General features: G+C 36.0%; 1 protein-coding gene across 1 annotated transcript; it reads right to left on the bottom strand.

Annotated features, from left to right (window-relative positions):
• Positions 1 to 962: 962 nt before the first annotated feature.
• Positions 963 to 5175, bottom strand: LOC131143698 (transcription factor bHLH30-like). Its single transcript, XM_058091946.1, has 2 exons — positions 4422 to 5175; positions 963 to 1735 (listed from the first exon to the last, which is right to left on the bottom strand). Exons 1-2 carry the CDS (start codon positions 4737 to 4739, stop codon positions 1256 to 1258), a joined length of 798 nt encoding a protein of 265 aa, XP_057947929.1. The 5' UTR covers positions 4740 to 5175; the 3' UTR covers positions 963 to 1255.
• Between the last annotated feature and the right edge of the window lie 8126 nt (positions 5176 to 13301).

Here is a 13301-nt window from a genome sequence, read left to right as displayed (position 1 = left end):
ATTAAATATTTTCTATATACATTTCATGAAAATTAAATGACTAAATATATATTTGACAAATTAAATATAATTTTAAAAAATTGATTTAGGTCAGATAATTGGTTGATTTCTGGTCTGCATTTTGGGTTTGGTTGAATACTATGTTTGATAAGTTACTTAGATTTAAAAATATTGAACTAATTTTCATTTGTTTTTATAATGTGTTTGGTCATTAATTTTTTATGAAAATTACACCTAATAAACATTTTAAACTATTATAATTACTAGGTATTTTTATTATTTATTAGTAATTTTAATTTTTTAAATATATATTTTAAAAAATTTTGTCAATTGGTTGATTTAAAGCGATTGGACCTGATCGACCATTTAATTTGACAATCAATTAGGTTTTCAAGTCGTTTAGTTAGTTTTCAAGATATCATGTTGACCAACTTTTTTAATTTAATGTATTAAATAGGCATTATTTTTGAAATATCATTTTATAATGACTAAAATTAATTTTATTTTTTTACATATGTGTAACGGTTGACTAATTATCAATTAATAAAAGATTCATTTCGTTAATAAAATTAAATCTCATGAGATTTTTTGATAGTTTTCAAAGAGCAAGGGGATGAAATGTCATTTTAAAAAAAAAACTCAAAAAATGCTGCTAAATTTTACCATAAAATTTAACACAATTTTATATTACATATTAACGAAATAGATACAAATTTTAATCAATTTCCATGTTTCAAATTCTAAACTCTCATATATAATTATTTTTTGGGTATAGGGTTACTTTATTTCCCTATATACTGAAATCAAGCTATTTGCTACATTTAAATTGCAGAATGGCTCCTAATTCTACTAAATTGGTTGCATGTTATGAATGAATTTTCTCTTCTATTTTCCTTTTTAGAGGAATTTTGTTGGCTTTCAGCAGCTGCTTTGAAATATGGATTTGGTGCACCCAATTGATATTTAATAAAGCAGAAGGAAGTTGAGCACCATTTATTCTTCACTGATTTCAACAGACCTCTCATAGAGGGTTTTACAGGGCATTCCAAGGAAACTAAGAAACATAAAAGGGGCTTCTTCAACCCAGATTGCAGGTGTGTGATATTCACAATGCGTGCATCATCTTCAACCTCCACACATCCATATTCACACATACATGCAACAACAGAACACACGAACAATCAACTGTGTTATATGCACACAATCATCATCACCATCATCATCATCAGCAGCAGCAGCAGCAGGATCACCGCTCTCATGAAGATGAGCTGGATGAGTCTAGGAGAGAAACCTTCCTCCTCTTATTTGGTAGAGTTGTTCTTGGTGAGAATTCTGCTGGGGCAGAACCCTTGTGCAGGACAGAGCCCAAGGCCTGGTGAACAGAACTAGCAAGAAGCTGGCATGCCTCAGCATTGTCACCTTTCCCATCTTTGCAGCCAGTAAAAACAAATACATTTTTCACTCGACATCCCAAGGTCGAGATTTCTGCCTTCACCATGTTTAGATGAAGGGCATCTAAGGCTTGCCTTAGATCCGATAGAAGCTCAGGTCGGTAGTCGCAGCACAGAGATGCCTTGAAAGAAAACCTTCCGTCTTTTGTTTCATCATCATGTGGTTCAACTCTCACTTCATCGGTGTCCATTGGTATGAGCAAATCTTTACTGGCTTCTGTCGCTTTTTTCTTCAGTTCTTTGACTTCACTGATAACTTCAGCAAGCAATGTTGCTTTGTCCATCTATGAAAAAACCAGTTCAACCCAAGTCAAATTCAAAACATCATCGAAAGTCAAACTAATCTTGCTTCAAAGCAAAAGCATATTCTTTCAAAATCCCAACCCTTGGAGTTGCAAATTCATTCAGAATCTCAACAAGTTGCAGTTGCCAAATTCATTCAGGACATCCACTTATGATCTAAGGACAATCATAAAATTTTGATTAAGGAAATGTTAACCCATTTCAAAAGTATACAGAAACATCCTTATCAATTTTTCAGTTTTAAGTAATATCATTCAAATTTGATTTCTAATGTTTAAGAAGCTATTATTGCCTGTCCTAGAAGTCAATATCATAAAATTATAAGATAACTGATGTAGTTGATTGAAAAGGACAAAGCAAAATTTTTTCAGTTGTTTCAATTTCCAATTACATGGGCAATAACGATGCAAACACAATACGTTGTTGTGCTTATGCATCATAACATTCAGATATGCATTTGGATAATAATAACCAGCTTCCTAAGGATTAAGCTATGAAAATCTGCATCTGGCCTTTGCTCTCTTCCTTTTTTTTCAATCATTTAGAAATAATAAAATTCCAAATTGACCTATGCCATTTCCATATTGATAAATTCACAAAGTAGCAAACAACCGAGGACGTACTTGTGTTCTTTAATAAACAACAGTTGCAATGCTTGCAAGACAAGTCTCAATAGAGGTCATCACATTGATTCCTAGACTTAGCTGAGCCAACTCAAAACCTAAGCATAGGAAGTGGGATCAGGCTGCTGAGAGCTACGTGATGACTCCATAGCAGTACACAGTCAATCAAGCCATTTAATAACTCAGGTAACCCCTTAGACCCAGTTGACATTCGCAAGCTTGGAAGATGAAAAGTATATAAAAATGGTAATTAAACCGTCATAGAAAATTAATCATGAAAAAATAAAATAAACAAAAGGTTTGAAAGTTTCTCCTCTCAAATATCAAAATGTATGCGTCATTGTGTTGCTTATGCAGTTATGCTACTAAAAATTATATAAATCCTACAAATTAGCTCACCAACACAAATCTAATCCATATATTTAATACATAAGTCATAGAACTTATATGGTATCCATATCACACCAGCTGGCACTGTGCCCAACCATTCAAGCAAAATGAAGGGCAATCAATTCTAGTACGCATACAGTTTCCAACCATCTATATCCTTTGACACCGATTAAAATATTATTTTAATCAGAAATCTCTCCCTTGGGTTTAATCATTCAACAAAAATAAAATCATCCAATCAAATATTACATAGAACCTCTAATGAAAAAGACTAAACTTTCTCAACTAGAGATTATACAAAAAGTAAACTACAATCGTAAAAATTTCTATGCCTTCAATAAGCCATCTCTTTTCCCCATTTCCTTACCTTATATATTGCAAATACAAGCATATTGACAGCCTGTTGCTTTATTTTTGGTACACATAAGCAAGGCTGTACAAGTGATTGGACATGGAATCTAACTCATGCCCACAACAAAGAACGTCCTGCAAATTGCAAAGTATGATGGTGCATATTAAGCATAATCACCAAATTACAAGAACTTACATAAATTTTAAGTTGGAATCCATGTGCATGATCTAGTCATTGAGAAACTATAATCATTTAACCAAGTTTGACTTCCCAGGCTCCAAATCCAAATCCCAAATGCACACAAAATGAGCACCATGAAAGACCATCAATTTGCATTGATTTAATTTTTTTTTTCAAAAAATTGCGTTAATCTCCTCAAATACTGCAAAGCAAAATAAGAACTCCCTTTTCCTTTCAAAGTAGCAACTTTAAGAAGTCAAACACTAGAGCATATTAAATAGGCAACTCAATATTGAAAATCTCAAGCCTTATGATGGCAGCCTTTGGCAGTTTATACACGGTTCATCCGATCAAATTTCTGAACCAATGTACATGATGCAAATAGATTTCCATATAATAGTCTGTTTTTCATTCAATGGAACTCAATGAGCATGATTAAAGTTCAAAGCTCAAGAATTATAAAGGTTACAATCAGCAGCCTGCCAAGCATGAGTCCATCATTATGGGTCATTTCTATTAATTTGTTGCATTAAAACAATACTATAATACAAGCAGCATGATAGTGAGAACTAGTTCTCTTCCCCGCAAACTTTCTTGATTTCTCAGGACATCATAAAGCCCTCCCTTCAATAACTGCAAAATACTTATTTATTTATTTATTTATTCATTAAAAAAAAAAGGAAAAAAAAAAAAAAACGATAGAGAATCACATTTAATACTAATTAAATTTACTCTTCAGTTTTGTGCTTTTTGATTTCTAAAAAATATATAGCTCATAACAATTATTAAGTCAAATAACTATATGAGGCTCAGACAAGTGTTGGCTTTTGTTTTATATGCTATCAATATGACATGGCAAGAAATTCAATCTACTTTTTTCTCAGCAACCAAACTAGGTATTTCAACACAATCAACAGATTCTATAAGCAATTTGTTAACTACTAATATCTAATTAACCCTCTCCAGATTAACCAAATCTGCTCTTGTAAGTTACTCAATTATAAAGTTTATCGATGCATTCCATAATTTAGAGGAATACGTACGGAAATTTTGGTTAAGTAAGCAAATTAAGAAGAGCTATATAAATCATATTCATCAGAACCTACTTAGAAAATATATAACCTTATCTGTACAAGGCACAAGGCCACGAAGCGAAGTGAGATGCGCATTAATCCTCTGTCTGCGCCGCCGCTCGGCCTCGCTGTGGCTCTTCAAAGCAGCGACAACCTTCGCCTCCGACGGCCCTTTCTTCGCCAGCTTCACCGGAGCCGTCACGAGTTCTCCCTTCTCGCTATCTATGACGAGCGACTGCGCGTGAGATAACGACGACCCGTCTATAGAATTTTCATAGAATCCTCCGGTATTGCGCACAGACAGATCATGAATGTTCGAAAAATCTAATCCGCAGGAAGGGTTTGAGTTCCAAGAGAAAGAAGCCATTGTTGAGGAGGATTTAAGGGTCCAGACCAGGGGGGCGAGTGGTGGGGGCGAACCAGAAGGAGAGTCCTCGACGACAACGCAGCTTTGCTTCACCACCTCTGCTCAGTAAGGTCTTTTTGCCTAATCTCATACCTTCCATCACGCAACAAGACAAGGAGTGTTTGGGAACGGAATCAATGAGAGAACATCCACATTTTCTTCTTCATGGTCTTGAATTCGAGCATTTCGAGGTTGAATCTGCGAGACCCAGTTGAGAAATCGATAAATATGTGGAAGAAAATTGATCGGAACCCGAGAATCTACAGGAAGGGACAAAGTCTAAGGGGTTGGATTTTGGAAGAGACCCTGAAGCCTGAACTCTGAAGAATGCTTCTCCAGGAGAGAGAAAGAGGAAGGACGATATGATAGTCTGACTGCGGGTAGTTCACAGTGCACTTATGACCCTACATTCGCAATTTATATAGTAATAATTGGGCAGGTGAGTGAGAGTGAAATGACTAAACTACCCCTGCTCAAGGATCATTTTTCTATAATTGATCTACCAAGGAAAAATCCAAAGCCCCTTTTGTCTTTTGCATTTTGTTCAGAACAATTTAAAAAGTGCAGAGCCTCTGGCCTTTGGTGGCAAATGGACATGGGCAAATATCATAGGCCTTGTTTGGGGCGGTTGAATTTGAGCAAAAAAATAAATAAATAAATAAGCTGAATAAGATAATGTTGGGGACGGGTTGACACCATAGAGGGGGCGGGGTGGGTTGACATTTTCATAGCTATTTGTTATTTCTGAAAGCCACCACACCTTCTTCTAGCCATTGCCAAATATTTTTATACTCGTCACCTTATTACTTATGCGATTAACTCTTTTCATATAATTTTAATTTTATCTTTTTTTAATAAAAAAAGAGAATAGGTTGTTTTTAAAATTATTTATTTGTGAGTACTTTAGAGACAAACAGATTTCTTATCGTATGTTTTGAGTTTAATATATTTTTTAAATAATAAAATAGACAAGATAATTAGGCATAAAAGACAAACATACTTCTCATCGTATGTTTTGAGTTTAATATATTTTTTAAATAATAAAATAGACAAGATAATTAAGCATAAAATAATAAGCATCGTATAAAAAAGAATGAAGTTTTAATGTCTCATAAAAATATAATATTATGCAAGTTGACTTAAGGTGTTTTGCGGTATAAATATATTATATAATTTTATATATGTATATATATATATATATAATGTCCGATATTATTGGAGATGTTATTAGTACTTCAGAAAATATCATTAGCAATCTACCATTTTTTTTTCTGGAATAAAAAATATGTTTCAATTGTCCTAAATAAGAATGATATTAATTGCCCTAAATTAAATGCACAAAGCTTTCAACTTTAAATCTTAGCCTAAGATTTAAAGCATACGTTCAATGTGTTCTTATCTAATTCTTAAAATAGAATTAGAAAAGTTCTATCATATATTTAAATGATGGGAATATTTGTATACAAAATGATTCTATGTGTTTTTATATTTATTATTAATTATTTGATAGTAGGATAGGTGCTACTGGTAATCAAAACACGCTAGTGGCAGTCACACTTATTTTCTAATCTATTAAATAATAATTCTACTATTTAATTTTTACTTTTATCCCTTAATTTTTACTGTGTGAGTAAAAAGATATAAAAAAGAAAGTGAATACTAATTAGTTTTCAAAAAATAAAATTTAATAAATTATTATTATCCTTTAAACTTGTTAAACTTTCAAAATTAGGCAGGTGATAGTGACTCACTTGAAAAATGAGCAGTTCGGAAGCTATTCCAAGTATAGGAGTTTTGTCGTGTAATATTAAGCCCAAGAGTTAGATCGTCTCCTCAAGGAATGCATTTTAATCTCAGATTTTACGTTTTTCCAATCGAAAACAAAAACGTACTGAACTCAGTTCAGATTCGGGATTTTCAAGGTTGTTTCAATTTTACTTTTGACAAATTAAATAACACGCGAATTAAAACTCTAAACCTAGCATGCACTGAAATTAAGAGCAAAAACGGAAACTTTAATCTACTCATGGAAACATTGAAACACGTGTTAATGAAATATGACAACCTAGAATATGGAATCAAAGATGCACAATGGAAACTCAATTAAACACTCACGCGCGCAATAATAACCGAACCTTTAACAAAACTACAAAATTGAAACGAAGACCATAATTTGAATGCAAATACGAACTCAACAAGAATTTAAAATACGCAAACAATAATGGAACACGATAAAAACACAAACTTTAATGTTATTAAAATAAGACAAGGATGAATGCAATTTAAATTAAATAATAACAACCAAGAGAGGAAATTAAAAGTTGATGCTTTAATTAAAATTCACAAAACAAAGTTTAACAATTATTCAATGCTAAAAAAAACTGGAAAGAAAAAAAAACTAAACAAATAAAAGGAACAAATAAAGAGAGAGGAGAGAGAGAGAGAGAGAGAGAGAGAGAGAGAGAGAGAGAGAGAGAGAGAGAGAGAAGAACGGTTGTTGCCATGGGAAGCAGCTGGTGGAGGTCTCGGATTGTAGGGAAGTCCTCCAGAGTTGTTGCTGGAACATGGAACAGAGGCAGCTGTTCTTTGGCTCAAATCTGCGCAGCAATAGGAGGTCCAGGCTGGTATGGTGCTCGGGTGGCTGGTTTTCTGCTGCAAAGGCTGTGCAGAGGTGGTGCTCTCGGGTCTACTAGAGTGGCCGAGGAGGTTGCAACGGCTGGCTGGCTGTGTGTGGCCGGAGGAGAAGGTTGAGAGTGAAATAGAGACAGAGAGAGAACTGCCGGAAGGAGAGAACAAGAGAGAGTTCAGGAAGAGAAACAGAGGAATGAAAAGAGAGTAGTCAAGAGAAAAACCATGGAAGAGAAAAGAGAAAGGGAAAAGAGAGAAGGGGAACCCTCGGAGGCTGCCAACCAGAAAGAAGCAGAAGAAGGAAATATAAAGGGGAGGGGGATGCGCTGCCCTAGGATCCAGATTCGTCAACTTGACCCGGCTTGTCCAACCCGACCCAATTATATATTTTTTTTCTCATTTTCTTTATTCTCTGTTCATTGCCAAATTTGATCCTTTTAGAGTTCGTTTCTCGCAAAACTCAAAACATGAAAGTTGTAGATAATCTTTTCCTCTTTCTACAGAAATTTGAATCGCCTTGATCGAAACTTGGATGGAAAAGTTATGCATGAAATACGAACAGGTGTTGGTTTTGATTCCCGAAAATTTTCCTACGATAAAAAATTATCAAAAATAAATTGTGCAATAAAACTCAAGAATGATAATTTTGGCACTTTGTTAAATATTGAACAAATTTGGACACTTAATTAAAAATATAAGCCGTAAAGACCAGATTAAAGTGCCCAATTACGCAGTTTTGACGTGTAATCAGATAGTTAGCATAAAATTTGTCAGATCACTATGATATGAATCTTTATCGATTATTTGCCAAAACATCTTCTACAAGCGACATGTTGCACTTGTACCATTTGGGTGTAGCAAAAAGTGGCGGAGGGTGCGTTAAGTCATAACCCCAAAGTGATGCGCCGTATTGGCGCCTAGGTGTCACGGTCCGACTGTTGACTTTTTGAATCCGATATCTATTTTTTATGTTGACAAAGCATATGTATCTTACCTGTACACTGAGCTTATGAACAAGGTTAATTCTTTGCACGCATGGATAGTAAAGATACAGTTGATGTCATAAGGAACTCAATGCTCACACTGTATGATGGCGTTAGGAGAAGCAAAAGGAATGAAGACCTATTTTCATTTGTATTTGCATTCATTTTTATATTGGTTTGTAATAATTTATATCGGTCTATAATAATCTCTGCATGTCATGCATGTAGGTATTTGTAAGCTCAAAATGACCGTAGAATGACTATAGGGACCAAATGACCTTAAGGCAGCCTTCGTCCAATCGACGCCGAATTTTTGGGACTATCTCAAAACGGCCTCAGTAAGACCCTAGTATGACTCTTGATTCCAACACTCTCACATATATCATACAAAATACAAGAGTGTTAAAAATGTGCTTAAATTGAATATTTCTAAGGAATTTGAGCAAGCTCGGGTGACCGAACCCTAGGAGTCCAAAACTCCTTCGGCGCCCAAACTGTTGAAGAGTCAACAGTTGACTTGGGCTCTTGGGCGATCGAATCATTTTGTGCGTACCATCGATGGGCGCCCGAACCCTTTGAAAAGGACATTCCACTGACTTAGGCGACCGATCCATTCAATTCAAATTGAGCCTCGGTCGACCGAACACATGAGCTTGGGCAACCAGCCCTATGACTGGGCACCCAAAGTTAAGAACAAAGGCTATTGACTTTGATTCGGGTTGCTGAAGCATGACACGGGCGACCGAACCTGTAACGACCTCAATTTCTTAATATGAAATGTAACATGATAAATGAAAAAGTCAACCCGAACCCGTGGGTAATGGGAACACCTATCAATCACAGCAGAAACCTAAGCAGCAGCAATCATAAAATCTAAATCATTCATTCATAAAACATAACACCAGAGTTTACTACAACATCATAAAGTTGTACTTTTATACATCCTCATAAACATCAAAATAACTCTTGGGTCAAATACAAAATAATTCTGACTCTAATACAAAATTTTACCCTCATAACGGGGTAATAACACTGACTCAACGGCGGCCACAACCCGCCGGTCACTCAGGGTCTCCTGAAAAATACATTTAGTTCAGGGATGAGACACTTCTCAGTAAGGGAAAATAAACTAAATACAGCTGTGTGGCAACATTAATACATTTATACATATACAATACATTTCATATATCAGTAAACATTCATCATAACATACTAAATTCTCATGTACTTTCTTATTTACTAACAAATCATAACTTACATAAAACATCTGTTATAACTGATAATATTGAAAACATACCCAGGATGAATAGTTACCTAATGTCATGTATTACCCCCCATGACGGGTTGTGCAGTCTAAAGGCGGGACCCGACAATGGCTGGCAGACCACTACCGAGTCAAATATGTCTGTAAGTGGATGTCCGGACTGTCAGGTGGATGTCCACACTCTACTGAAAGCCACATCGACTATCCATCTCCCACCCCTTCATGGGGTGGTTAGCATTAATCTAAATATAGATATCTGATCTATATAGTTACGGTACCGAGCTCCTAAACTGAACTAAACTAACATCCGGGTTCTGATAACATATAGTACATGATTATATAGCATCTTTTATAATTACGGCCTCGTGCCGAACATATCGTAATTACGGACTCATGCTGAACATATCATAATTACGACCTCGTGCCGAACATATCATAATTACAGTCTCGTGCTGAACATATCATAATTACGGTCTCGTGCCGAACATATCATACATATCGTTCTGGAATTAAATTAATTCTTATGCATTTCAAAATCATCATAATATACTGTACTCTTTTATAATTTCACAAAACTTATTTCATTCGTATCATCGTCGTATCATGATATTCTTCCATGGAAAATAATATTCATGCCACACATTTACTGTATAAAACCATACATTATATTCTAAAAATCATAATTTTTGGCATCTTATATATATATATATATATATACGTTTCATTACATTAGCTGTATTTTTCTCAACGTACATTTATTCCATAATATTCAAATATCATAAATACTTTCAGGAAATCAAGTTACTCATAAATAATAATAATTTGTGTGAAAAGTAACTACTTTAGTTTATTCCCTTACCTGGCTACTGAGAAAGCCCCTAAAATATCCTAGCCTAACACCTGTAGGATTTCCTGATCAAGACCCTGAAAATGAAAACTCACAGTACTAAACTTCAGTATTTCTACATGTACATCATTTCCTATAACTGCCGCAAGGTCAAATTTGGCTTAAAAAGTCTTACCTTAACTTAGGGATGATTTCCAACTTACTTTCACCAACGATCCACTCCTGCAAATTTGGAGAGAACGTCCCCAGGAGCGTCGTGGTGACTTCAAATTGTCGAACCGGCGTAAATCCGGCCCAAAATCGAAGAGAGAGAAAGAGAGGGCTGAAGGGGAGAGAGAGAGGAGAGAGGTTGCTTAATAGAGAAGTTAAAAATCAGATTTTTCATACTTATAGAACAGAGGATTTGTCGACGAGCCATGTCATTCATCAATGAATCCTTTAATAATTTCATCGATGAAATTCAATCCTTGTCGACGAAATTCAGTAGGCTCAAAACCTCTCTCGGTATTTCTTCGTCGACGAAATTCAGTCTTCGTCGACGAATTCTCTTAAACCCTCGTCGACGAATCCTGACGTCGTCAACGAGTCCTCTGATAATTCCCTTTTCCTCTTTATTATTTAAATTCCATTATTATTCGGGTTGTCACATCCTCCCCTCCTTATAAAATTTCGTCCTCGAAATTTACTATTCACATAATTTATCATCTCTTAGGCAAAATGGTCTACTTATTTTATTACTTACCCTCACTTATGGTGGAGGAATACCGTGATTACAACTTAAGTTCTGAAAAATTACATATACTAAAAGAAAATTCTTCCAAAACTAAATATCTCATACTACCTATAACATTACATATACCTGTACAAGAAACATTACATATTTACTCACATTTCAAATTACATTTAAACTTTTGGGAATAGTCGTGGATATTTCTGTCTGATCTGTTCCTCGAGCTCCTAAGAAGTCTCTTCTATCGCATGATTTCTCTATAGAACTTTTACCAAAGGAATCTTCTTATTACGTAATTCTTGTTCTCTTCTGTCCAGAATCTGCACTGATGTCTCCTCATAGACTAGCGAGTCACTGAGCTCTAACTCACCATAGCTGATGATATGAGAAGGATTTGGGATGTATTTCCTCAACATAGATACGTGGAATATGTCATGTATTCTGGATAGTATAGGTGGCAAAGCTAGCCTGTAAGCCACCGGCCCCACTTTCTCTAAAATCTCAAACGGACCAATAAACTTAGGGTTAAGTTTACCCTTCTTACCAAACCTTATAACTCCTTTTAACGGAACTATCTTCAAAAATACGTGACCACCCACATCGAACTGTAAATTCCTACGGTGATGGTCGACATAACTCTTTTGTCGGCTCTGAGCTGCACTGATTCTTTCCCTGATAAGCCGAACCTTATCGTATGCCTATTGTACCAGCTCTGGATCCACAACTCTCCGCTCACCTATCTCATCCCAATACAAAGGAGATCGACATCTCTTACCATATAGTGCCTCAAACGGTGCCATGCCAATACTGGACTAGTAACTGTTATTGTACGCGAACTCTACCAGTGGCATGAACTGAGTTCAGCTTCCCCCAAAATCTAGTACATATGCACGAAGCATATCTTCTAGTATCTGTATCGTCCTCTCAGTCTGTCCATCTGACTGAGGATGGAATGTCATGCTAAATGATAATTAAGACCCCAGAGCCTCCTGTAAGCTCCTCCCAAATCGTGATGTGAATCGCGGGTCTCGATTTGACACTATGGATACTGGCATCCCATGAGAACGAACTATTTCCTGAACGTAAATCTCTACCAATCGGCTAAGGGAATAGCTAATCTTGATAGGGAGAATATGGGTAGACTTAGTCAACTGGTCTACTATCACCCAAATCGCATTCTGTTCATGTGATGTCGACGGCGGCCTTGAAACAAAGTTCATGGATATATGATCCCACTTCCACTATGGGATAAACAACGGCTGCAACTGGCCTGTCGGCCTCTGGTGCTCAACTTTCACTTTCTGGCACGTCAAGCACTGGGTTACATACTCAGCAATTTCCCTCTTCATTCCACTCCACCAATAAAACTCTCGCAGATCCTTGTACATTTTCGTACTGCCGGGATGAATCGTATACAAAGATTTGTGAGCCTCATCTAAAATAATCCTTCTAATGTCAGTATCAGCAGGAACACATAGTCTGGAACAGAACCGCAAAGCTCTGTGCTCAACCATTAAGAGCAATACATGGTGGAGAGTGGTATAAAATGAAAGATGATTTTTATGTTGAGGCATGTCTGGCTGACCTTACCAGAAGATTGGATGCTATGGAAATGAAAAAGCAGAATAGTACAGAACAACTTCGAAATCAACCTTCCCAATCCTATGCACCCCTTTATCAGCTGTCATATCATCAAGCTGCCCTTTAGCATCAGTATTAGCCACAACAGATCTCTCAGAGTTATGCACATTCAGGATTTCAATCTAATGCAGCACCTGCTCCATCGGAGAAGTCTCTTGAGGATGTCTTTCAGAAGTTAATACAGATTCAAGTCACAACTAACAATCAGTGCACTCATGCCATAAATGAATAGCGGGACACCATTAATGAGATGAGCACGCAGTTGAATATCTTAGAAAAAGGGGAATTTCTGGTAGTACGTCATTCTAATCCTCAAGAATACTAGCACCAACAGCAACAAATACATAATGTTTCTTTTGAGACAGTGGAGGCCGTTATTATTTCGAGAAGTGGAAAAGAAGTTCCCCAACCTGAGATACTAACTGACAGA

Source organism: Malania oleifera, chromosome 12 (assembly GCF_029873635.1).
Source record: "Malania oleifera isolate guangnan ecotype guangnan chromosome 12, ASM2987363v1, whole genome shotgun sequence".
Classification (NCBI taxonomy): domain Eukaryota; kingdom Viridiplantae; phylum Streptophyta; class Magnoliopsida; order Santalales; family Ximeniaceae; genus Malania; species Malania oleifera.
Note: the sequence above shows the minus strand (reverse complement) of the source record. Positions and strands in the feature narration are given on the sequence as shown.

Excerpts from the sequence above, each read along its gene's own strand:
- LOC131143698 (XM_058091946.1), bottom strand. The coding sequence starts at position 4,739 with ATGGCTTCTTTCTCTTGGAACTCAAACCCTTCCTGCGGATTAGATTTT. Across the intron at positions 1,736-4,421 it reads TTGTGCCTTGTACAGATAAG|ATGGACAAAGCAACATTGCT; the intron begins GTTATATATTTT and ends GTTTTTTCATAG.